The sequence below is a fragment of the Thalassophryne amazonica genome, chromosome 6, assembly GCF_902500255.1.
Source record: "Thalassophryne amazonica chromosome 6, fThaAma1.1, whole genome shotgun sequence".
Classification (NCBI taxonomy): domain Eukaryota; kingdom Metazoa; phylum Chordata; class Actinopteri; order Batrachoidiformes; family Batrachoididae; genus Thalassophryne; species Thalassophryne amazonica.
Window position 1 is genome coordinate 6,820,721 of NC_047108.1, and position 23,511 is coordinate 6,844,231.

At 41.4% G+C, this 23,511-nt stretch overlaps 2 protein-coding genes across 3 annotated transcripts in view; both read right to left on the reverse strand.

The window, feature by feature from the left end:
* sgk2a (serum/glucocorticoid regulated kinase 2a) overlaps window positions 1–9,370 on the reverse strand; it is an 84,144-nt gene extending 74,774 nt beyond the window's left edge. The window contains exon 1 of the mRNA XM_034171715.1: window positions 9,251–9,370. The gene's annotated coding sequence lies outside the window, so the exon portion shown is untranslated. The remainder of the gene's footprint in view (window positions 1–9,250) is intronic.
* Window positions 9,371–11,847: 2,477 nt separating this feature from the next.
* The window catches only part of l3mbtl1 (L3MBTL histone methyl-lysine binding protein 1), a 123,969-nt gene continuing 112,305 nt past the window's right edge, over window positions 11,848–23,511 (reverse strand). For both annotated transcript variants that reach the window (XM_034171716.1, XM_034171717.1), the window contains 3 exons: window positions 20,600–21,202; window positions 18,855–18,859; window positions 11,848–11,858 (listed from right to left, as the gene is read on the reverse strand). In XM_034171716.1, coding sequence (XP_034027607.1) covers window positions 21,068–21,202 — 135 coding nt within the window. In that variant the 3' untranslated portion in view covers window positions 11,848–11,858; window positions 18,855–18,859; window positions 20,600–21,067. The remainder of the gene's footprint in view (window positions 11,859–18,854; window positions 18,860–20,599; window positions 21,203–23,511) is intronic.

The window sequence follows — 23,511 nt, forward strand, 5'->3', positions numbered from 1 at the left end:
CTAATTTTGCCGAGAAGAGCGGTCAAATATCCAATCAGAATTCAGTCAGAAGCTTGTTGGTAACAACCATAAACACCTGGTCAAAGTTCATCACAGACATTCAAATATAAGATGTGCCGTGTCTATGTGCATGTATAATTTTGACCTTGTGTTGATTTCAGGACACGCAAAATAAATTTAAATTTGTGTACTAAATTCTAAAAAGTAGTAGTTTTTTTTTCTTTTTCTTTTCCAGCTGTTTGAAAACAATCTGCTCAGTACATAAAGTAAAATGGCGTAGTTGAAATCCCATTAGTTTGATGTGTTCCTTTTCTTCCTGATCAAACTCGTATCAGTTCTGTTCAGTGACATTTTAAATGTTGTTAAGCTCTGAACTCGATTCATTCAGCTCAGTTCAACTTCACATGAACGTAACGTCTCCTCAAGCAACAACATACACACTGTGTGTGTGTGTGTGTGTGTGTGTGTGCGCACATGTGAGGACTGTAACACGAGTTTAAACCATCAATATTGTTCTGTCACTGTCAAAACAAACGCGAGATCTTTCACACACAAACATAAAAACACAGTTGCTCCAATAAATTCTAACATTGTTTCATGAAAACTGATGAACCACAGTTTGTCTCAAAGTCAAGATTTAATTTCAACAACTCTGTTTCAAAGTTCGGTTCAGTCAAGCTGATTTAGCTTTTAATTTACAGATGTTTTGCAGCCACATTTATTGTTAAATCAATAAAATATCCAGAATTACAAGACTGTTACCCGAGCGTGAATCATTGAATTCCAGCTGCTTCTGCAAAAGCATGATCAGGAAAACAAGAACAAAAGCATCTTTACTTTGAAGTCCCCTAACCATTTTAGGAAACCAGTTGCCTTAAACCATTTGAGTTTGCCAACTTAAATAAAATAATTTTCAAAAATTAAATTGTTAAAGTTTTAGTAACTTAACAAGTTATAGTTAATTAAACTTATGTAAATCTAGTTTATGTTTTTCAGTGACAAAGTGACCAGGCTTGGGGAGTAAGGGAATACATGTAACAGCATTACATAATTAGGATACAAAAAAAAAAGGTAACTGTATTCCGCTACATTTACAGAAAAAAAGACGTATTCAGATTACAGGTATATTTAGTAAAAATGGGGATTAGTTCGCAGGATTATAATTTTAATGCATTTCTGCAGCGCGACTCCAGTTTGAAGCGTGAATCGAGCTCGTGGCTCTTTGATTCGCTGCTCTTCAGAAGCGGTAAGTTCGCTTCTTAACCCCTCTGAAAGCCATTAAAATATCATGAGTCACTTTTGTGTGGATTAAAGTCACTAACTGGGACTCTTGTCTTGTTGCAGTCGAGAAACGAGAATCATCCTGCGTTTTGTCACAGCTTCAAATGCTGCGCGGCTCTCTGCTGAGACAGAGTCTGCTCGGAGTTAATAACTTTAAAACAAATCGCCGCTTTAAATAAAATGACACCTCTTACAAACGTTGCAATACAGACAATAAACTACAATTGACTAAAATGTTTTTTCCTCCCAAAATGAGACGCCTTGCAGTCTTTATAAACCTGACCTGCAGCACATCTGCAAGATCTGCAGCTCATATATGGAAGTACATTCATAATAATGTCCAATAATAATGTCTGAAAGCAAATGCTTTTGACAAAAACTAACAGATTTTATTTCTGTTTATGTCCAGAGATCAAGGATCCACCATGTAGAGTTTATTATGTCCAGAGTTTAAGGATCCAGTAGCCAATTTCATATTTATTTACTTTAAGACTCAATAAAATGTTCAATTTCAATTTAATCAGCTTATAAAGTGCCAAATTACAACAAAAGCCGTCTCAAGGCACCTCACACAGAACAGTTCAACATAAAAAAATAAAAATAAATAAATAAAAATAAAAAATTCAAATACTTAAAAACAGAAGTAAAAGAATAAATCATAACAAAATAAAAACTACTCATAAGAAAGAGAATAAAAATAGGTTTTAAGTCTTGACTTAATAATGTCCTCGGACTCCGACTGCCTCACTGAGGGCCATGTACTGTCTAACCCAGAATGAGATTACCCACTCAACAAGCTTCCCCAGCCTTCTGGACATGATGAAGGGACTTGGGCTGTCGTACCTGGCTTTTCCCCTTTTGGTACCCATAGAATGGCCAATTTTTACCTTGAATTTTCAAAAGCTTCCCCCCTTCCGCACCCCCCCGTCGCTTCGCTAAAATTTTATTCTAGCTAGAACCCTCACATCTGTATATATTTTTTTTCTTGGAAACGAAAACGTGGACAGCATGACGTCTCCTAACCGGGCAAAATATTGATGAAGTACCCGGATGTTAATGCATTTTCAATGGAGATTCGTGACTGAACACACTCAGAAAAATGCTCGCAAAATACGTGTTAACAAAAATGCCATTTTGACCTGGATATCAAGCCAGTAAAATTAAATTACATTAAATTATGTCAGGAAAGTATTAAACTTACTCTGACACACACACACACATTCCCAAATATTAGTGTTGAAAGTTACACGGATCTGCGCTGTTCAGGCTGATGAGGCGTCCTGCTGCAACAGCTGTGTTCAACGCAGCTCCTAAAACCATTACAACACATTTATATATATATATTTTTACATAATTATCCTTTATTGACCAGATGCACTGGAAATACATCACCAACACTTAAATGCACCAGAAATTTAAATGCACTTAAAGGAACTGAGTTGTTATGACAATTCATTTTTGAGTTAGTTTAATTAATGGAAATGAGTGACTATAACTTTTTTCAACATTTTGAGTTACATTAACTTAATTATTGTATTAAAATGGACTGTTCGGTTTAACAGTGTATCTATCTATCTACCTATCTACCTCTCGAGGCTGTTGCACAATTTATACCAAAACCAGTTGTCTCTCTCTCTCTAACCTGTGATCATGTTAAAAGCAGTTCAGTCAGGTTGTACGCTACACTCACTCTTCAACCGCTTATCCAAGATCGGGTCGTGGGGTGGGGCTGGAGCCTATCGCAGCAGTCATAGGGTGTGAGGCAGGGTTCACCCTGGACAGGACACCAGTCTGTCGCAGAGCCACAGACAAATGAACACATTCACCCACTACGGACAAATGTTTTACTGTATATTGATCAAAATATTCTTGTGCCAGTGTTTCTTGGTTTTCTCCATCGCTTCCTTCATAACAAAAATTTAAATTTCCCCATTTGCCTGGAACCAGAAGGTCACTCAAAAAGTGTAAACCTCCACCAGTGTCAAAGAAGGCAGATCCTGCACTGCTCCTCATCATTCCATGTCATGGTCAGATTATTTTTCCACATTTTCTTGAGAGCCGATAGAAACCAGGCTCCCAGATATCATGAATTAACGCAAAGCTGCCTTGTGATTTCCCCATAATGCATTGGTACTTCATCAATTATCTTTACAGGTTTTAGGAACTGGTGTACGAGAGCCAAATTTTACCAATCACACATTACGAATTTTAAGATAGCTGCAGAATTGAGACCTGAGAATTCCAAGTTGTTCAAAGCCCTAAAAAAATTTTCAGTATACTGTTGGTATACAGGAAGTCCCGTAGTGTCACAACTGTTATGTGTCGACGCAGGTTGAGGAGCGGACCTGCGTCAGACGGAACCCAGCGCTACAAATAACCAGAAAAGCGGTTCCAAAAACAATATATTTAATTCACCCGCTGGTGCATAAAAAGTGTAAAAACAGAAATAGCGTCCTTCTGGTGGAGTGAAGGCTGGCACGCTCTCCAGCGCCCAAAAGGATCGAAGCCCGGCGCTCCTGGACCCACTACCACCGCCAAACACCCCCCAGGTGGACACGACAAACCGACTCTCTTTGATGTGTGCTGACAGCATGTGTCCCTCACCCTTCCCTGCTTCACGGGCTCGATGTGTCAAACCCAGGCGCGGTCCTCAGCGTCTCACAAACGAACATCACAAGGTCGAGCTCCCTGCAGTTCTGCTTGAATCACACGAGTTAAATGCAGAACGCCATCCAATTATCTGCTTCAGCTGAAAGTCTTTAAGGTTGTATGTGAGCACCATTCACAGGTGCTGCACATGATGTTGATGAGGGTGAAGGATTCTTCAGCCAGCACCTTCTCCACAGACAAATCAGTTTGCATGCCACCTGGAGAGCAAAGAAAAGAAAAGAACACCAAAATATCCAGCCACACCCCCCAACACACAACAACAACACCCTTTTCCGAGCAACCCTTCCAATAAAAAGGGGATTCACCAATATTCAGTCACATACTCAACATGTCCACATTATATATCAGGGCAACTTCAGTCCACAACAATTTGAGTTGAGCAATTGCTGGATGAGGTTTTGCTTTAGGCCACAGGCTGGAATAGGTCCAGGGAGCACCCCCCCCCCCCCCCCCCCCCCCCACACACACACAATTTAATTAAACCATATTTTTTAGATTCCCTGAACTCTACAGAATATGAAATGGAGAGGTAACAGAAAAAATATAGGGATCAACTTGATCAAAACACCGTTTTTATTATATCTCAAATTGTCTTGTCCTCGCCCAATCACAGGCTGATTTTTTTTTGCATTTTTGACATGCATAAAGGTTGTATAAATGTTGTGTATATCATATAAAACAATACATTTTTAAAAAGCTTAGATTCTCTAGATTTACATGATGTCCACTATATTTCTGTGTAACAAAGGACAAGTTCACAGTATAGCATAGTGTCAAACAATGTTCGCAGCCCTAACCCACACAGACAATTTAAAAAAGTTAGGAAATGACTGGGAAGTGACTGATGAGATCCTTGACACAATTGACTCGTACACCTGTTCCCTCTACGAGAAGACCCATCTGCAGAGTGTGAAAACTTTACGTCATGCCAGAATGATAGATCTTTGCCCTGTCGAAAGCCTATTACCTGCAAGAAATGTTTTGACCTGTCAGCTCTATCACCTTGCAGAAGAAGTCTCCTGCAACACGTGAATAGGTGCAACTACCAGGTTGCCATCTGGAAGAGAGCCCTGGAGGCTTCGCCTGAGGTGCCTGCCCTACAGGGTCACGGATGGAGCATAGAAGATGGCCAGCTTACACCACTGTGGTTTGCTGGTCCAGTGTTGCCACAGAGCCTTGTGGACTGCAGACAGTGGGATGGAGTTGCAAGAGTCAGAAGATGAGGACGATGACATTGACTTCTCCCAGTGTCATGATTCAAACAGTGATGATGACTAAGCTGTGCAGAATCCGATAATTATTCAGTTTGCTAGTTTGTTGTTCCATTTAAATAGTTTGTTGATCTAGTGCAGATAATGTGTGGACACCAGGTCATGAATATACTGTGAAAGGCGTAGTTTTAACCTTGTATCTGTCATTAACATTTTTATGATATGTTGATCATTTCTGATGATGAAGAATGTTCAGGTAAGAACATCTGCACTAGTACTACAGCAGGATTTGATTTAGTTTATGATTCTAATAAATGCACACAAAGTTCTAATCTAGAAATGGATGTGACAATCGTGTGGCTCAGACAAAGCTATTGCAATAATTTGAAGTATAAATATAGAATTTTAATGTAGTTATTTGATTTCTTCTTCACATATTACTGTGATTTTGGTGTCATATGAAAGCCAGAGATCTCTAGTTTGATACTATCTATCAGATATTGATTCATCATTAACTTTTGTTGGAGTAAAAGAAACTTTTTAGAAAATTTTCTAAAACTGTCTGTGTGGGTTAGGGCTGCAAACATGGTTTGACACTATGCTATACTGTGAACTTGTCGTTTGTTACACAGAAATATAGTGGACATCATGTAAATCTAGAGAATCTAAGCTTTTTAAAAATGTATAGTTTTATATGATATACAGAACATTTATACAACTTTTATGCATGGCAAAACTGCAAAAAAAATCAGCTCATGATTGGGCAAGGACAAGACAATTTGAGGTATAATAAGAAAAACTGTTTTGATCAAGTTGATCCCTATATTTTTTCTGTTACCTCTCCACTTCATACTCTGTAGAGTTCAGGGAATCTAAAAAATATGGTTTAATTAAATTGTGGTGGTGGGGGGGGAGTTTGCTCCCTGGACCTATTCCAGCCTGTAGCCTACTTCTCTAGCATCTTGGATCAAAATCATAGCCAGATCTTGGACCATGTCTGTCCTCCCCCGAGGTCAAACACCCTTTCAAATAAATGTCTGAAATTCTGTTGAACCACCTGCAACATGACACAGAATCTCCACTTTAAGAGAAGTTCATTTTGTTTGGGAATTCCTTTTATGACATTACCCTCAATGACATATTGATACAGTTAAAGTCTATTAATATCACATAAGATTTTGCATAATAATGGATCAAAAATAACTTTAAACAGGTCTTTCAACTGAAGGAGAATAGAATGCCAAAGTACATGATACCTTGGTTAGGCCACTGAGGTGAACCTGGTTAGAAGGTTGTAAAGAGCCACTAAGCTGTTAAAGGGAGTATTTCTGTCTTGGACCAGTTTACCTTGAGAATTCTGAGACTTAATTAATGATCCTCATGAGACCAGGTACTGCAGTACCACAGTTAGACACAAAAAGTAATATGTCCTCAACATAAAGCAGTAGAAGTCTATGAATAGTAAATGTCCACCGGGTGGCAATATTCCTCCATTTCTATAACCTTTGGACAACAACTTGCTGTTTATAGTAGTAGATGATGTTTGGGAGGTTTGGTACCAGGTGACTGCTTCAGTGATTGCCATCCAGGAGTCAAGGCGGTTCTGTAGTGTGGTGGACGCAGTGACGCACAGCACCAGCATGTGCTCCCAGTCCTGACCTGTTAAACCATAACTTTATCCACCCTACTTGGAAAATCAGTCTCTCCCCTTACGGCAGCAGGTAGAGGAACAATAACTCAACAAAAACAGCAAAGGTCAGAGGGGTGAGCTCTGACTTGTTCTCTTCTCCTGCATGAAATATTCACAACGCAACCCGCTGCTTTGCACTGCAGATTCTCAGATTCAGAATCAGATTCTTTATTGTCAATGTAACAAGTGCAATGAAAGATAAGGCGCAAATGTGTGGTGTTCCTGTCCCAGGTCAGTTTCTCCTCTATGTAGACTCCCAGGAAATGGAAGTCCCTGACCCTTTCCACTTCTCCCCCACACACTGATAATGGGCTGGGTTCTGATCCATAGGTAGTAACTTTATAAAGGCTAACAAATCCATACAACCTGAGAATTTTCACTAAATAGCCCCACTCAGATATACAGTAGTGTTCAGAATAATAGTAGTGCTATGTGACTGAAAAGATTAATCCAGGTTTTGAGTATATTTCTTATTGTTACATGGGAAACAAGGTACCAGTAGATTCAGTAGATTCTCACAAATCCAACAAGACCAAGCATTCATGATATGCACACTCTTAAGGCTATGAAATTGGGCTATTAGTAAAAAAAGGCAACATAATAAGGCAACATGACCTCTTCAAGTATTTTGACATAACCAAACTGATCCATGATACCTGGTATGCGATATATAGGCCCAACACCATAGTAGGAGAAACATGCCCATATCATGATGCTTGCACCACCATGCTTCACTGTCTTCACTGTGAACTGTGGCTTGAATTCAGAGTTTGGGGGTCGTCTCACAAACTGTCTGCGGCCCTTGGACCCAAAAAATAACAATTTTACTCTCATCAGTCCACAAAATATTCGTCCATTTCTCTTTAGGCCAGTTGATGTGTTCTTTCGCAAATTGTAACCTCTTCTGCACGTCTTTTATTTATTTATTTAACAGAGGGACTTTGTGGGGGATTCTTGCAAAGAAATTAGCTTCACATAGGCGTTTTCTAACTGTTACAGCACTTACAGGTAACTCCAGACTGTCTTTGATCATCCTGGAGCTGATCAATGGGTGAGCCTTTGCCATTCTGGTTATTCTTCTATCCATTTTGATGGTTGTATTCTGTTTTCTTCCACGCGTCTGTTTTTTTTTTTTTTGTCCATTTTAAAGCATTGGAGATCATTGTAGATAAACAACCTATAATTTTTTGCACCTGCGTATAAGTTTTCCCCTCTCCAATCAACTTTTTAATCAAACTACGCTGTTCTTCTGAACAATGTCTTGAACGTCCCATTTTCCTCAGGCTTTCAAAGAGAAAAGCATGTTCAACAGGTGCTGGCTTCATCCTTACATAGGGGACACCTGATTCACACCTGTTTGTTCCACAAAATTGACAAACTCACTGACTGAATGCCACACTACTATTATTGTGAACATCCCCTTTTCTACTTTTTTTTTTTTTTTTTACTAACAGACCAATTTCATAGCCTTAAGAGTGTGCATATCATGAATGCTTGGTCTTGTTGGATTTGTGAGAATCTACTGAATCTACTGGTACCTTGTTTCCCATGTAACAATAAGAAATATACTCAAAACCTGGATTAATCTTTTTAATCACATAGCACTACTATTATTCTGAACACTACTGTATCAATCACGTTTTCAGCATTGAGAGGAATGGTGATTACCGGTTTCCAGACCACATAATCTTAATGAGACACCTTGTATTGTCTGTATTGTTATGATGTACCATATTTACTTTATTTGACTGGTTTGCTGGGAGTTCAGAAGTAATTTTCATATCCACTTGCATTAAAGAAATAGGGTCATTGTTCTTACAACAACAGTAAAATCACCAGTGTTAAATTAACACTGACAATGTACATATGGTCCCACTCTGACCAGATTAGGACCATATGTACATTGTCAGTGTTAATTTAACACTGTCAGTGTTGGTTTTGCACTAGTGATTTTACTGTGTATGGATATTTTAACTGAGTTCTCTCATGCTGGTATATAATGTTGGTTCAGTTGTTTTGGAATATTTAATTTTACTTTCCAAATATAGCAGCTACTGTCAATGAACCAGTTTATAAAATAAAGTAAAATGGATTAAAACTTGATCATGGAATAAAAACATGTAATCTCTACCAGATTGGTTCAGGATTCTCCAAATTTCCTCTAATCCCAAAGTTTTGCAAACCCTTTGCAGTGTCTCGGAGGTCTGATAAAAAGGTTTCAGAAAAGAATCACAGCCGATGCCACAAGGAAGAAATCAAGAAGCGTAATGTGAAATATTACTATCGTGTCAGAACAACAACATAGAGCCACTAGAAGCCGTACTGATGATCAGTCCAATCAATAAGGAGGAAACAGAGCAGAAGTGCTGTCAGTGTAAAATGTGAGCGGGTGACTCACCTGCGTGCAGTCGGTCTGCAGACTGTGAGGAGACTGAAGGCAGCAGCCTCACGGGCTGGTCTCAGGTCAGCTGTCTCATGAAGAGGAAGGTCAGCTTCTCAGAGGTGAATTATTGATGAAAAGCTGCAGGGCTAAAATGGGGCGGAGCAAAGCCACTCATATCTGGTTTCTCCTTCAAAATAAGATGAATGGCAGTGGTTTTGTCTGACATTTTAATTATAGGCCTGTTACAAAAACTGTGTATAGGCTACATTCAAGTTCAGTTGTGAGACTTTCAACTACTTTAATGCTTTACTTCTTGTCGATGAGCGTAAGGCCATCAGACTTCCCAGAATCGATGGATGGAGTCATTCATTGCTGAACAGCGATTTATGGATTTATGCTGACACAGTCACTCCACCCTACAATTTTCATTTAAAACACAAACTTCACAAAAAGAGATGTCTTCATTGTGCCAGTGTTTCTTGGTTTTCTCCGTCGCTTCCTTCATAACAAAAATGTAAATTTCCACATTTGCCTGGAACCAGAAGGTCATTCAAAATGTGTAAACCTCCACCAGTGTCAAAGAAGGCAGATTCTGCACTGCTCCTCATCATTCCATGTCAAGGCCAGATTATTTTTCCACATTTTCTTGAGAGCCGATAGAAACCAGGCTTCCAGATATTTGCTTTCCTTTCTAGCTTTTGCATAAATCAAATCAAATCAATTTTATTTATATAGCGCCAAATCACAACAAAGAGTTGCCCCAAGGCGCTTCATATTGTAAGGCAAGGCCATACAATAATTACAGAAAAACCCCAACGGTCAAAACGACCCCCTGTGAGCAAGCACTTGGCAACAGTGGGAAGGAAAAACTCCCTTTTAACAGGAAGAAACCTCCAGCAGAACCAGGCTCAGGGAGGGGCAGTCTTCTGCTGGGACTGGTTGGGGCTGAGGGAAAGAACCAGGAAAAAGACATGCTGTGGAGGGGAGCAGAGATCAATCACTAATGATTAAATGCAGAGTGGTGCATACGGAGCAAAAAGAGAAAGAAACACTCAGTGCATCATGGGAACCCCCCAGCAGTCTACGTCTATAGCAGCATAACTAAGGGATGGTTCAGGGTCACCTGATCCAGCCCTAACTATAAGCTTTAGCAAAAAGGAAAGTTTTAAGCCTAATCTTAAAAGTAGAGAGGGTGTCTGTCTCCCTGATCTGAATTGGGAGCTGGTTCCACAGGAGAGGAGCCTGAAAGCTGAAGGCTCTGCCTCCCATTCTACTCTTACAAACCCTAGGAACTACAAGTAAGCCTGCAGTCTGAGAGCGAAGCGCTCTATTGGGGTGATATTGTACTATGAGGTCCCTAAGATAAGATGGGACCTGATTATTCAAAACCTTATAAGTAAGAAGAAGAATTTTAAATTCTATTCTAGAATAACAGGAAGCCAATGAAGAGAGGCCAATATGGGTGAGATATGCTCTCTCCTTCTAGTCCCTGTCAGTACTCTAGCTGCAGCATTTTGAATTAACTGAACGCTTTTCAGGGAACTTTTAAACAACCTGATAATAATGAATTACAATAGTCCAGCCTAGAGGAAATAAATGCATGAATTAGTTTTTCAGCATCACTCTGAGACAAGACCTTTCTGATTTTAGAGATATTGCGCAAATGCAAAAAGAATTTGCATAAACAAGCAAATCAGCGATGGCGGATGTTGGAGTTTGTGGAAGACATTTCAAAACAAGATTGCTCAGATTGTTTGTTAGGGTTGTTAATCCGTCACATAAAAATGCAGTGAATGATATTAAAATCATTCACTTGTATAGCATAGGCTAAGATAATTCACTCACCACAAACAGACCCAAAATAGACCACCGAAAGATCCTCCTAAATCTACTTATAGCAGGAATCCTGACAAGTTAACCACATCATGTCACCATATTTCACCTTTCTCCACAATTTGCCCACTTACAGTAGTGTTCAGAATAATAGTAGTGCTATGTGACTAAAAAGATTAATCCAGGTTTTGAGTATATTTCTTATTGTTACATGGGAAACAAGGTACCAGTAGATTCAGTAGATTCTCACAAATCCAACAAGACCAAGCATTCATGATATGTACACTCTTAAGGCTATGAAATTGGGCTATTAGTAAAAAAAAAGTAGAAAAGGGGGTGTTCACAATAATAGTAGTGTGGCATTCAGTCAGTGAGTTCATCAATTTTGTGGAACAAACAGGTGTGAATCAGGTGTCCCCTATTTAAGGATGAAGCCAGCACCTGTTGAACATGCTTTTCTCTTTGAAAGCCTGAGGAAAATGGGACGTTCAAGACATTGTTCAGAAGAACAGTTGATTAAAAAGTTGATTGGAGAGGGGAAAACTTATACGCAGGTGCAAAAAATTATAGGCTGTTCATCTACAATGATCTCCAATGCTTTAAAAAGGACACACAAAAAACAACAACAAAAAAAAACAGACGCGTGGAAGAAAATGGAAAACAATCATCAAAATGGATAGAAGAATAACCAGAATGGCAAAGGCTCACCCATAGATCAGCTCCAGGATGATCAAAGACAGTCTGGAGTTACCTGTAAGTGCTGTGACAGTTAGAAGACGCCTGTGTGAAGCTAATTTATTTGCAAAAATCCCCCGCAAAGTCCCTCTGTTAAATAAAAGACGTGCAGAAGAGGTTACAATTTGCCAAAGAACACAACAACTGGCCTAAAGAGAAATGGAGGAATATTTTGTGGACTGATGAGAGTAAAATTGTTATTTTTGGGTCCAAGGGCCGCAGATAGTTTGTGAGACGACAGAGTTTGGGGCAACCCAAAAAAGAAGAAAGTAGAGGACAATCTTCATTTGCTCCACGGTGCATCCCGGCATCAGCCACCTGTGCGCGTAAAAGACCCAGACTCATTACTCACACTGGATGACAGGTGATGGTTTAATAACACTCAGCGCTGCTTCACTTCCAGAGTGACAAGAACCCTGTTTAACATTAGATATTAAACCTGCACATACTGACACATTTATTTCCAAAGTGTGAATACATTCACTTTGTTGTAAAGGGCTGCAACAGCAGGTCATCAGTTTCTTCAGTGGAACAAGAAAAGCAGGAAGAGTGTGAAAGGATGGACCTCACACCACCACAGCCAACTGTTGATGACAATATAGTCAATAAGGGAGGAAGGTGACATAAGCAAAGTGAGTTTACAGTCAACACTACAACACAAGCACAAAACTTTTTCTTTTTTAAACATCTATCATTTTTTTCAGCATGAGACAAAACACGAGCACATCATTTTCAAAAGTGCAAGCACAATTAAACTGAAATCAAATATGTGCTACAACCCCAACATTCATGAACATCTAATCCCAACATACTAACTAGAGGCCCTACGAAATAATAATAACACACACACACGCGACAATCAGTTCAATCAGGTCAAAAAGTCTTCAGTGATCCAAGATAAGTGATAGAAGGTTGCCACAGTGTGAGAAACCCATCAGTCCTCTTCTGAATCTAAACTCCATTTAGTTAAAAAAAAAAAATGAGATCTTTAAACCATAAAGAAATAGATGGGGTGTGATGCTTTCCAGAATAACAATATTCTGTGTTGTGTTAGCAATGAGGTAAAGGTAATTACACCCACCAGTGAGTTAATAAAGGGCACAGCGGGAACTCCAGGAACTCCAAAAACTGTGATCAGAGGACAAGGCTCCAGGCTGAAGGCAAGAACGTGAGAGAGAACATCAAAATTATGTGCGTTTTACTGAGGACTAAGGAGTGGCTTCTGTCTGGCCAGTCTACCATACAGACCTGATTGCTGGATTCCTACAGAGACGGTTGTCCTTCTGGAAGGTTCTCCTCTCTACACAGTGGAATGCTCTGTTATGTTTTAAAATTTTCATATGATACAGCCATCCATCCATCCATTTTCTTCCACTTTATCCTTAGTCGGGTCGCAGGGGCAGCAGCTCAAGCAAAGCCGCCCAGACCTCCCGATCTACAAACACCTCCCCCAGCTCCTCCGGGGGAACCCCAAGGCATTCCCAAGCCAGCCAAGAGACATAGTCCCTCAAGCGTGTCCTGGGTCTTCCCCGGGGCCTCCTCCAGATGGGACGTGCCCGGAACCTCTCCAGCGAGGCGTCCAGCGAGGCGTCCAGCGAGGCGTCCAGCGAGGCGTCCAACGAGGCATCCAGGGGGCATCCAGAAAAGATGCCCGAGCCACCTCTACTGGCTCCTTTTGATGTGGAAGAGCAGCGGCTCGACTCCGAGCTCCTCCCGAGTGACCGAGCTCCTCACCCTATCTCTAAGGGAGCGCCCAGCCACCCTGCAGAGGAAACTCATCTTGGCCGCTTGTACTCGCGATCTCGTTCTTTCGGTCATGAGCCAAATCTCATGACCATAGGTGAGGACTGGAACATAGATCGATCAGTAAATCAAGAGCTTATGATACAGCCATCCTTAGCCTATTGCACAAAGACACACGTATATCATCTTATCACTCAGAAATAGAGAATTTCATTCAGTGGTGTGATACCAACCATCCCATCTTAAATGTTTCTAAGACTAAGGAGATGGTCTTGGACCCTAGGTCTGTAGGGGACCACACTCCGGTGGTCATACACAACACACATATAAGCCATGTTTGCTCATACAAGTACCTAGGAATTCATTTAGATAATACTTTTAGCTGGAAGGTCCATGTTGATAGGCTGTGTTCTCAAATTCAGCAGAGACTATACTTTTTAGGCAGACATAGAGTTTTTGGTGATGTAACACAGTGGTAAACATACCACTGTGTTACATCACCTTTCCTTCTAACAACACTCAATAAGCGTTTGGGAACTAAGGACACTAATTGTGAGTGTCATGATTGGGTATAAAAGGAGAATCCCCAAAAGTCTTAGCCGTTCACAAGCAAAGATGGAGCGAGGATCACCGCTTTTTGAAAAACTGCGCGAAAAAATAGTCCAGCAGTTTAAGAACAATGTTCAATTGCAATGAATTTACGGATTCCATCATCTACAGTCCATAATATAATCAGAAGATTCAGAGAATCTTGTCTGCAACAACCTGTTTTTTCGGCTCTCAAGGGGGTCCCTATCTGCTATCATGATCTAGCTCAAGTGTTTGGCAAAGCTAAAGCTAAATTGCTTCCGCCTCACCATTCTTACGATTGTGCGCCCGTGTATCGATTATCGGGGATTAAATGAAATAACAGTCAGAAGTCCTTGCAAGGCCGAAAACCAACATTGAATGCCCGTGACCTTTGATCCCTCAGGCGGCACTGCATTAAAAACTGGCAACATTGTGTAAAGGATCTTATCGTGTGGGCTCAGGAACACTTCAGAAAACCACTGTCAGTTAACACAGTTCGTCGCTACATCTACAAGTGTAAGTTAAAACTCTACCATGCAAAACGAATCTTCTCGCCAAACACTGAAACCCACACCCGACACGTGCAAACCTTGTTACAGACCCTCCTACAAAATGATCTTTATGTCAAGGCGGAGAAATGCAAATTTCATAAGTCAACAATTTCCTTCCTTGGTTTTGTTATTTCCGAAGGAAAGATCCAAATGGACCCCAACAAGGTGGCAGCAGTACGGGATTGGGCGGTGCCCAGTAGCCGGAAAGAGGTTCAGAGGTTTTTAGGGTTAGCAAACTTCTACTGTAAATTCATTCGTAATTTTAGCTCTGTTGCCACACCCCTTTACGATGTGACCTCCTCTCTCCGGGCATTTAAATGGACCCCGGAATGCGATGAGGCCTTCAGGGTCCTAAAGCAGCGGTTCTGAGCCGCCCCCACACTACTCCTTCCTGACCCCGCGCGGCAGTTTGTGGTGGAGGTCGATGCTTCAGATATTTGTGTGGGTGCCATCTTGTCTCAAATGAGTCGCAGACAGACGGCTGCATCCATGCGCCTATCTGTCCCGTAAGTTGTCTCCGGTGGAGTGCAACTACAGCATCAGTGACCGCGAATTGCTGGCGGTCAAAGTGGCCTTGGAGTAGTGGCGACACTGGCTCGAGGGGGCACAAGTACCATTTCTTGTGTATACCAACCATAAGAACCTGGCTTATTTATGCTCGGCAAAACGCTTGGACACTCGTCAAGCTCGGTGGGCAATCTTCTTTAGTAGGTTTAATTTTGTCCTTACTTATCGACCCGGGTCTAAGAACGGCAAACCAGATGCGTTATCCAGACAATTTGATGGACCTGACCCTCCTGCAGATTCTGGTAGTATCTTCCCGGCCTCTTGTTTTGTTTCGGCCCTCACGTGGGATGTCGAGTCTCAGGTTAGAAGTGCTCATGGTAATGATGCTACTCCGGTAGGCTGTCTGGCAGGGAAGTTATTCATTCCAGTCGCTCTTAGAGGGGAAGTTACTGTATGGGGTCACAGTAGCCCGTTTTCCTGCCACTCAGGTATCAGGAAGACCTTATTTGTAGTTCAACAGCGATTTTGGTGGCCTCGGATGGTTGCAGACATTACTGAGTTTATTAACGCCTGTCATGTGCCATGTATATGCTTGCTATGCGCCATGTATAAGACCTCCACTTGTCCTCCTGCCGGTTCATTATGTCCACTGTCTGTCCCTCTGCAACCCTGGACTCATATCTCTCTTGATTTTGTCACCAGCCTTCCGCCCTCAAAGGGTCATACTGTGATTCTAACTGTTGTGGACCGCTTCTCGAAGATGCATCATTTTGTGCCTTTATTGAAACTGCCCTCTGCTAAAGAACTTGCCAAAATAATGCTTACACATGTCTCCATGGCTTTCCACAGAATATTGTCTCTGACCGGGGTCCGCAGTTTATTTCTGGATTTTGGAAGGAGTTCTGCCGTCTCCTCTGGGTCACCTCCAGCCTTACATCCGGGTACCATCCCCAGGCAAACGGTCAGTCTGAATGGCTTAATCAAGAGTTGGAAAAGGGTCTCAGAATTCTATGTTCACAGCATCCGTCAACCTGGTCTTCACAAATTTCTTGGATTGAACTAGCTCACAACAGTTTACCATCGGCTTCTTCCGGGTTTTCTCCTTTTCATGTGGTTTACAGTTATCAACCTTCTCTTTTCTCTCCCTCTATCCTTCGTTCCTCTGTTCTGTCTGCCCTTAGTTTGATCGTCAGGTGCTGACAAACCTGGGAGCGGGCTCATCAGGCCCTGGGTCGTTCTTCGGCCCTTTATAAGGTGGCCGCTGACCGTAAACGGTCGGTTGCCTCACCTTACTTGGTGGGACAGAAGGTTTGGTTGTCCACCCGTCACTTGCTGCTCAGTGGGGTTTCGCGCAAGATGGCTCCCAGGTTCGTTGGTCCCTTCCCCATATCTAATCCTGTTTCCGTCCGTCTTCGGTTGCCTCCTTCTATTCGTGTTCATTCCACATTTCATGTTAGTCACGTCAAGTCGGTGAGGTCTAGCCGTCTGTGCCCTCCGGCCATTCCCCTGCCTCCCACCTGGTTTGTGGGCGGTGGGCTGGTGTTTTCTGTGTGGCGGCTTCTGGCTTCGCATCGCCGGGGTCGTGGCTTTCAGTGTCTGGTTGATTGGAAGGGATATGGTCCCGAGGAGCAGTCGTGGATCCCATCCCGTTTTATCCTGGACCCCGGTCTCATCCGGAATGTTCTTGCTGCCCATCCTGCTGCTCCGGGGCCGTCTAGGGCCGGCCTTTGGGGGGGGGGGGGGGGGGGGGGGTACTGTCAGGATGTGAGGTTGTGCCTGGTTTTGTTTTTATGCTTTTGCTATGTTTGTTTCTGTGTAGTCTTATTCTCTTGTTGGGGTTTTTCCCTGCTTGGGTTTTACTGTGTGTCTCTCTTGTTTGTATCTCCTGTCTCTTGGTGGTGGGCGTTTCCCTCTCCCTGGCCACACCCTCATTCTGGTGAGTTCCACGCACACTTGCTCCCAAGCTCCACCTCATCACTTGGGTGTATTTAAGATCCTCTTTTTGCCCTGTTACCTCGCCAGATTGATGCGCTCTATGCATTCTCTCCAGCCTTCTATTTCTTGTTCTCGACCTGCTTGCTACCCGTGTTCTTTGACCCCTTGCTTGTATTTTCGACCACGCACCTGCCTGATGTTCTTGCTCGTTTGCCTTGTTGGATTGCCTACCTGTGTACCAGACCATGTTTTTCGCCCAAGTAAACTGCTTTTGCCTACTGAGCCTTGAGTCCGAGTCCAGCATTTGCATCCTGCCACACCCATTTATCAGCCTTGACAACGAAAGCCTTACATCAACAACATCCAGAAACACCGCCGCCTTCTCTGGGCCCGAGCTCATCTGAAATGGACAGACGCAAAGTGGAAAAGTGTGCTGTGGTCTGATAAGTCCACATTTCAAATTGTTTTTGGAAATTGTGGACGTCGTGTCCTTTATATTATACCTATTTATACACACACACACACACATATATATATATATAATAAAGGCTAAACAGCCAGTGTGAACAAAATGTACATATTGAACCTTTTGCACAAATCTACAGTAGCTGTGTAGTTGCAGTTCCTACAAGAGGGTGGTATTGTCCAAGCAGGTGAAGAGAACAACAGGCATTAGGCAGGGCAAATCAGTACAAACTGGTGTCGTTTAGCACTGTTCCAGCTGTGAAAGTCTGGCAAAGTAATATGCAGTTTGACTGGGTACAGGAGCGCAGGCCTGAGTCCCCGCTTGCTCTTGAACTCTACGCACTGTCTTACTACTTTGGTGCCGTAATCTGCGTAGAGCGGAATCTTGTGTCCATTGTAGGTCAGGCCACCCCTCTATGTACCTTGTGAATTACCAGATCTTTCATTTGATACTGATGAAAGCGCGGGATAACTGGTCGGGGTTTTACACTGGGAGCTGGTTTAGGATCACCCTGTTTAATTCCAGTGAAGCGAGTAGCTCCCTTCCAAAAACATCATTGAGGAGTTGGGAGAAAAAAACAACAGAAGGGCACAGACCGTCAACAGATTCAGGTAAACGTACAATCTGAACATTCTGGTGTCTGCTCTGTCCCTCCAGGTCTGCCATCTTGGGAGTTTAACCACTCGTCTTTTCAGAGTGCAGAGTACTCGGCCTTGAGCTGCTCCAAACTCTGATCAAAATCAGTGTGCGCAGATTCAAGAGAATTAATGTGTAAACCCTGGTCAGGCACTATAGTTTGGACACTGTCCAGCTTGGATGAAAAACTTTCAAATCCGCAGACAGCGCAGCTCTGTGGTCTTCCAGTGAAGGATAATCTCCACCATAGTAACAAGGTGCAGCAAGCAGTGAGTTTTCTCTGTTTCATTCAGACTTACTTTTACACTTGGACATTTTGCAGGTGATCAGAAAGCTGTAAATATGAAAAATACAAATATAACTGTGATTCCAAGCAAAAAGTGCAAAGTTTGCAAAATTGAATAGTGCAGCAGAGCGAGCCGAACACGCGAAAACGCCACACCAGAAGTCGACCACAGAAGTACTTTTCTGCCACACACACATTCAGATCATCATCAACTCAACAACTTTAAGACAGCTTTAGATGTTTAATATTAATTTAATGACATTTGTGAGTTTAAGATTATCTTGACGCATGTGCACACACACGCACACACAAACCCCACCAGAGAGACACACAATGAAGTAATATTCAAGATTCCACGAGCCCTTATGATGGTCCAGGAGGATAAATCATCTCACGACATCAAACCCATACAACATTTAAAGTGTAAACATTTTACAGAACACACACTCTCAGTGAGTTTCTGTCACATGTAAACTGCTCATTGTCCAGATAACAAATCCATCTTTATAGTGCTAAAACCTGGACTCTTGCACTCCCTAGAGATGAAGTATGACAACAGTAGTGTCAAATCATTTCAGTTTCACAGTTGAGCATAAACGCCAATGTAAAGTGCTTTTTCCTCCCCATAAACTGAAAAAAAAAATAAATAAATAATTGAAGATTGTTTGCATATTAAGATATAATCTCAGATTCTATAACTTAGTGGAACACAGTTAAAGTACAGCTCCACAGCTTTACAAGTGTATTTCTAACAACTTTCATTTTCATTGACTATAATAAGATTGTTTTAGTTCTCCTGCACACTTTGAAATATTTTCACTTTCTTGTGCTGTGAAGGTTTTAATATATTCTTTTTAGTGTTGCTCTATTTTCTTGTGCTAATAAATGTAAAAAAATAAACATGACAAAGTGTGGGAAAACATGCCAAAGCTTCAACTTTTTCTGATAGTCTGACTGAACTGCCTCCCTTATTTGCAAATAATTTTGCATTTTATTCTGCTACTGTATATAAAAAAAGAACTGTATGTTATTCGGTTTTACCAAATGTAGCACCTCAGTCTGGCTCTCTTTTTATTGCACAATACATGAAGCTTGAAGGCTTCACTATCCAGCCTCATCTACTGCATTTAACTGCAATTTTGGGACAAGACCTCACCTGCCCACACCTGTCCTCCATTTCTCTCATCTACAAATCCCATTCCCAGCTATTCCTTCTGCGTGAATTCCGATTTCCCACAGTGCACTCTTCACTGCTTTCACACCAATGGTTTAATCTGGATCCGGGTAGTTTCTTTTTTGTGTGTCAAAATTTTTAAAAAACATTTCAGTTCAACTCTCCAAACGTGTGTTTGGGTTAAACAATGGTAATAATAACCAAAACCTACGTTGCCAAGCTCAGCATTGAAGATGTAGAAGGTGTAGTCTACAGCAGCAAGTATCAAAAACACTGGGTGTCAGTTGGTGCCCCCCTGGTGGCCATAAATAAAATTGAAACAAGCTCAACATTGAACCAATCTGAAGTCTTTAAGTGAGGTCATCTTGTGTACCACGTTTCACATTCATACACAAAGTACTTCAGAAGAAACGGCATACACAGTAACCACACACACACACACACACACACACACACACACACACACACACACACACACACACACACACACACACACACACACACACACACACACACACACACACACACACACACACACACACACACACACACAGAATCATTCAAGTCCTGGACCTGCTCTGTCTTTGAGTTAAAATAAATACAATTAAAAAACTAAAAAAACAAAAAAAACAAAACTCAGTCTGTACTTGATCAGGAATTAACCCCTTGCAAAAATAAAATCAGCTTCAAGTACACCTCACTGCATGCCTACACATAACTACACGTTACATGTAAACTACTGTAAATAACAACGAGTTTAATCAAATTAAACCAGCCCAACTTACTCTAATTCCCAAACACGCCCACGTAGAGCGGGTTGGTATAAAACATGCCAAATCCATAAACACTGAGTTGGGTTGACTGGAGTCAAACTAGTTCACTGCTTGTTTGGACTAAATCTGCCCATTTTTAGTTTGGAGAAACACACTTTAAGGTTCCTATAAGAGTGATTTAAAGTGAACAACTAGTTTATGATGAACTGTTTTCTGTTTGTTTTTTCTGTTTGTTTTTGAGTGCAATGTGACATTTAAGATGGATATTCACAAAGAAAAAGTGGTTTATGGTCAAAATTCCAGGGAATCACAGGTAACTGCCAGAGGAACGATTGTACCCGGACGCAGCAAACGCATCAGGTGTGAAAACCAATGAACTCCTCAACTTCACATACCTCTGCCCTCTTTACGTGGACTTTCATCTCTCAAAACAAATCCCTGTTTTCTTGATGATCTTTCACCAACTTGCTGTGCTTCCTGGAGTCGAATGAATCCCCGCCCCCTCCCCCTCCCTCTCTGATGGGTACAGCATACCAAACACATGAAAAGGACACAGGGTGTTTTCCACGATGAATCTGGCACATGATGATTGGCAGACTGAGCCCGGATGAGTGAGGGCAGGATCACTTGAGTCCCTCGTCTGTGCTCTTGAACATGAGAATGGCGTTGTAGATCTTGAGGGCGGGGCCGAGCTTGATGCTCATGATCTTCACAATGTCAGTCTGGGTCAACAAGAGGAAGGCCTCGCCATCAATCATCTGGGGAGACGCAGACACAACAGGGGAATGGGTCTCTAAAGGTTAGAGAAGTGGCCAAATGACCAGAGGGTTGTACGTTTTATCCCCCAGTGGGATGGATAAACATGGGCAGAGAACATGAAAGAAAGCACTGGACTCACCCTTTTTTCCACCACACAGGAGGGCCCTTAAGTAGGTCACTTAACCCTGAAATTTTGCCCAGAGCAGTTTGCGTACCTCTGCCAAGATGGAACAGACTCTTCAACCCGAATAACCCCAAACGATATTCCAAACCTTCACTCATACATAACATTTCTTTAAACAATGCTGTTATCTCATGAGAAATGTACAAAAATACAGTAAAATGTTCTTGGAATGGTGACTAAAAAGTAAAACACTTCATGGAGTCAGATCCCCACTTACATTTAAAGGGTTGTTATGCCACACACCTCCATGACAACTGGCTGCTATGTGACAAATAATCCCAGTGACAAACCAGTGGAATCAGATATGGAATAAAATACTAAGAACACAGACAGAAAGAAACAGACCACCTTCTAACAGCTTTGCTGTCTCAAATATAACAAGAGTGCTCTGAGAACACAATATCCACTACTGGCAAGTCCTGCTTTGGTAGCAAGTGCTTGCTACATTTTGATAACATTTCAAGCAGTTGTACCATGTTTCCTGAAATTCCTCCTAAAAATGTGAGAGAAGTTGATTTCAGAATGCAGGCAACAACCCATGAAACTGGCAGTGTCTACGTTTGTTAATCAAGAGCCATAACTCTGCTAAAATGTGTCAATCTTGTAGAATATTACAATCAGTGGTGGGCACAGATAACCAAAAAATTAACTTTGATAACAGATAATCAGATAACTGAAAAGTTATCTTTGATAAAGATAAAACGATAAACCACCCAAAAATGTATCGGAAGTTACAGATAACTGATAAAGTCCAGTATTGTCTCTGGTACATTTGCAACTACTAATAAACTGTATTTGAGTTTTAACACCACCATCACTTGTGGTAGCATCAAAAGCGACAATAAACCCAAACAATGAGCCCGCACTTCTGTCTTTAAACATCTTGCCCCCTGCTGGAAGCTCTTGTTTACTACATGGCTTCCAGCACAGAAGCAAGCTTAGAGCAGCCATAAAGCCCAGCTCTCTACCCAATCACAATGGTCTGGTCAGGTGGAGGTCTTGGAAAATAAAGCAGTGCTGACTAATGGTTTTGATTTATAAATAACATTAATACCGATAGAATAACTCCATTAATGTCAATTCTGTCATTTGTACAAAGTTAACATATAACAAATCTTTTAATGTTGAATAATGCACTAATTCTGAGGTTTTGTAACAAACACAGACTGATCGCAAAGGATTCTGGGTAAAATGTGCCTCTGCTAAACACTGATTGGTTCAGTCATTCATTATGTAAACCAACACGTTAATGTGACGTGTGTCGTGTGTTGGTGTTTACAGATAAATGTGCTTTTGTAAAATATTCAATTTGTTTATTTGTAAAAACAGGCATTTTTACAAAGTCCTGGAAGTGTCATCACAAAATGTTTTGCATGTGGAGAGAATGTGCGCACGTTTTATTATATTGTAAAACGTGCACTCAATATTGTCTTGACACATAAATGTTGGCTATTCGCCCTATTGACGTTTCAAATCCCACAAAACCTCGGAGAGGTCGCCACGTTGCGAGATCTCAGTAACAGAGCACTGCATTGAGACGCTCTGATCATGCTGCATTTTAACTGCTGCACACAGACAACACCATTAACATCGCAACATAAAACTATTTTTATATTGTGCCTAAAACTCTCGTGAATATATTCTCTGGGTTTATAGACGTTGTTATTGTGTTTATTTTATGTAAACATGCGAGAATCACAGGCTGTCTCTCTCCGTTATTTTCAATGGGAGCTGCTGTGAGCTACAATCGCTTCCTCATCATGTCGTTCTGGAGGAAAGTGAAGTTTGCTCTTTAACATCTTGATTATTGTTCTTTACAACACTGTTTGTCCTCTTTGCTCGAGACTAATATATATGTCTGAAATTCGGTTTGCGTTTATTAAATTCCACTCAGATTAAACGTAACAGACACAGATTATTTGTATTAATTGTTTTAGCAAGTTTTCAGGGTATCATGCATGCAGTCTCTTATTAACGTGATGAAAAGCATAAAAAATACATTTTTGTAGTATAATATTAATTTACAACTGTCATCGTGTTGATTCTCTATATGTTGTTGACTGCAGCGACTCTGGCACTTAAGGGATTATGGGATACGTCAATAAGGTGAATGAACACTACTGG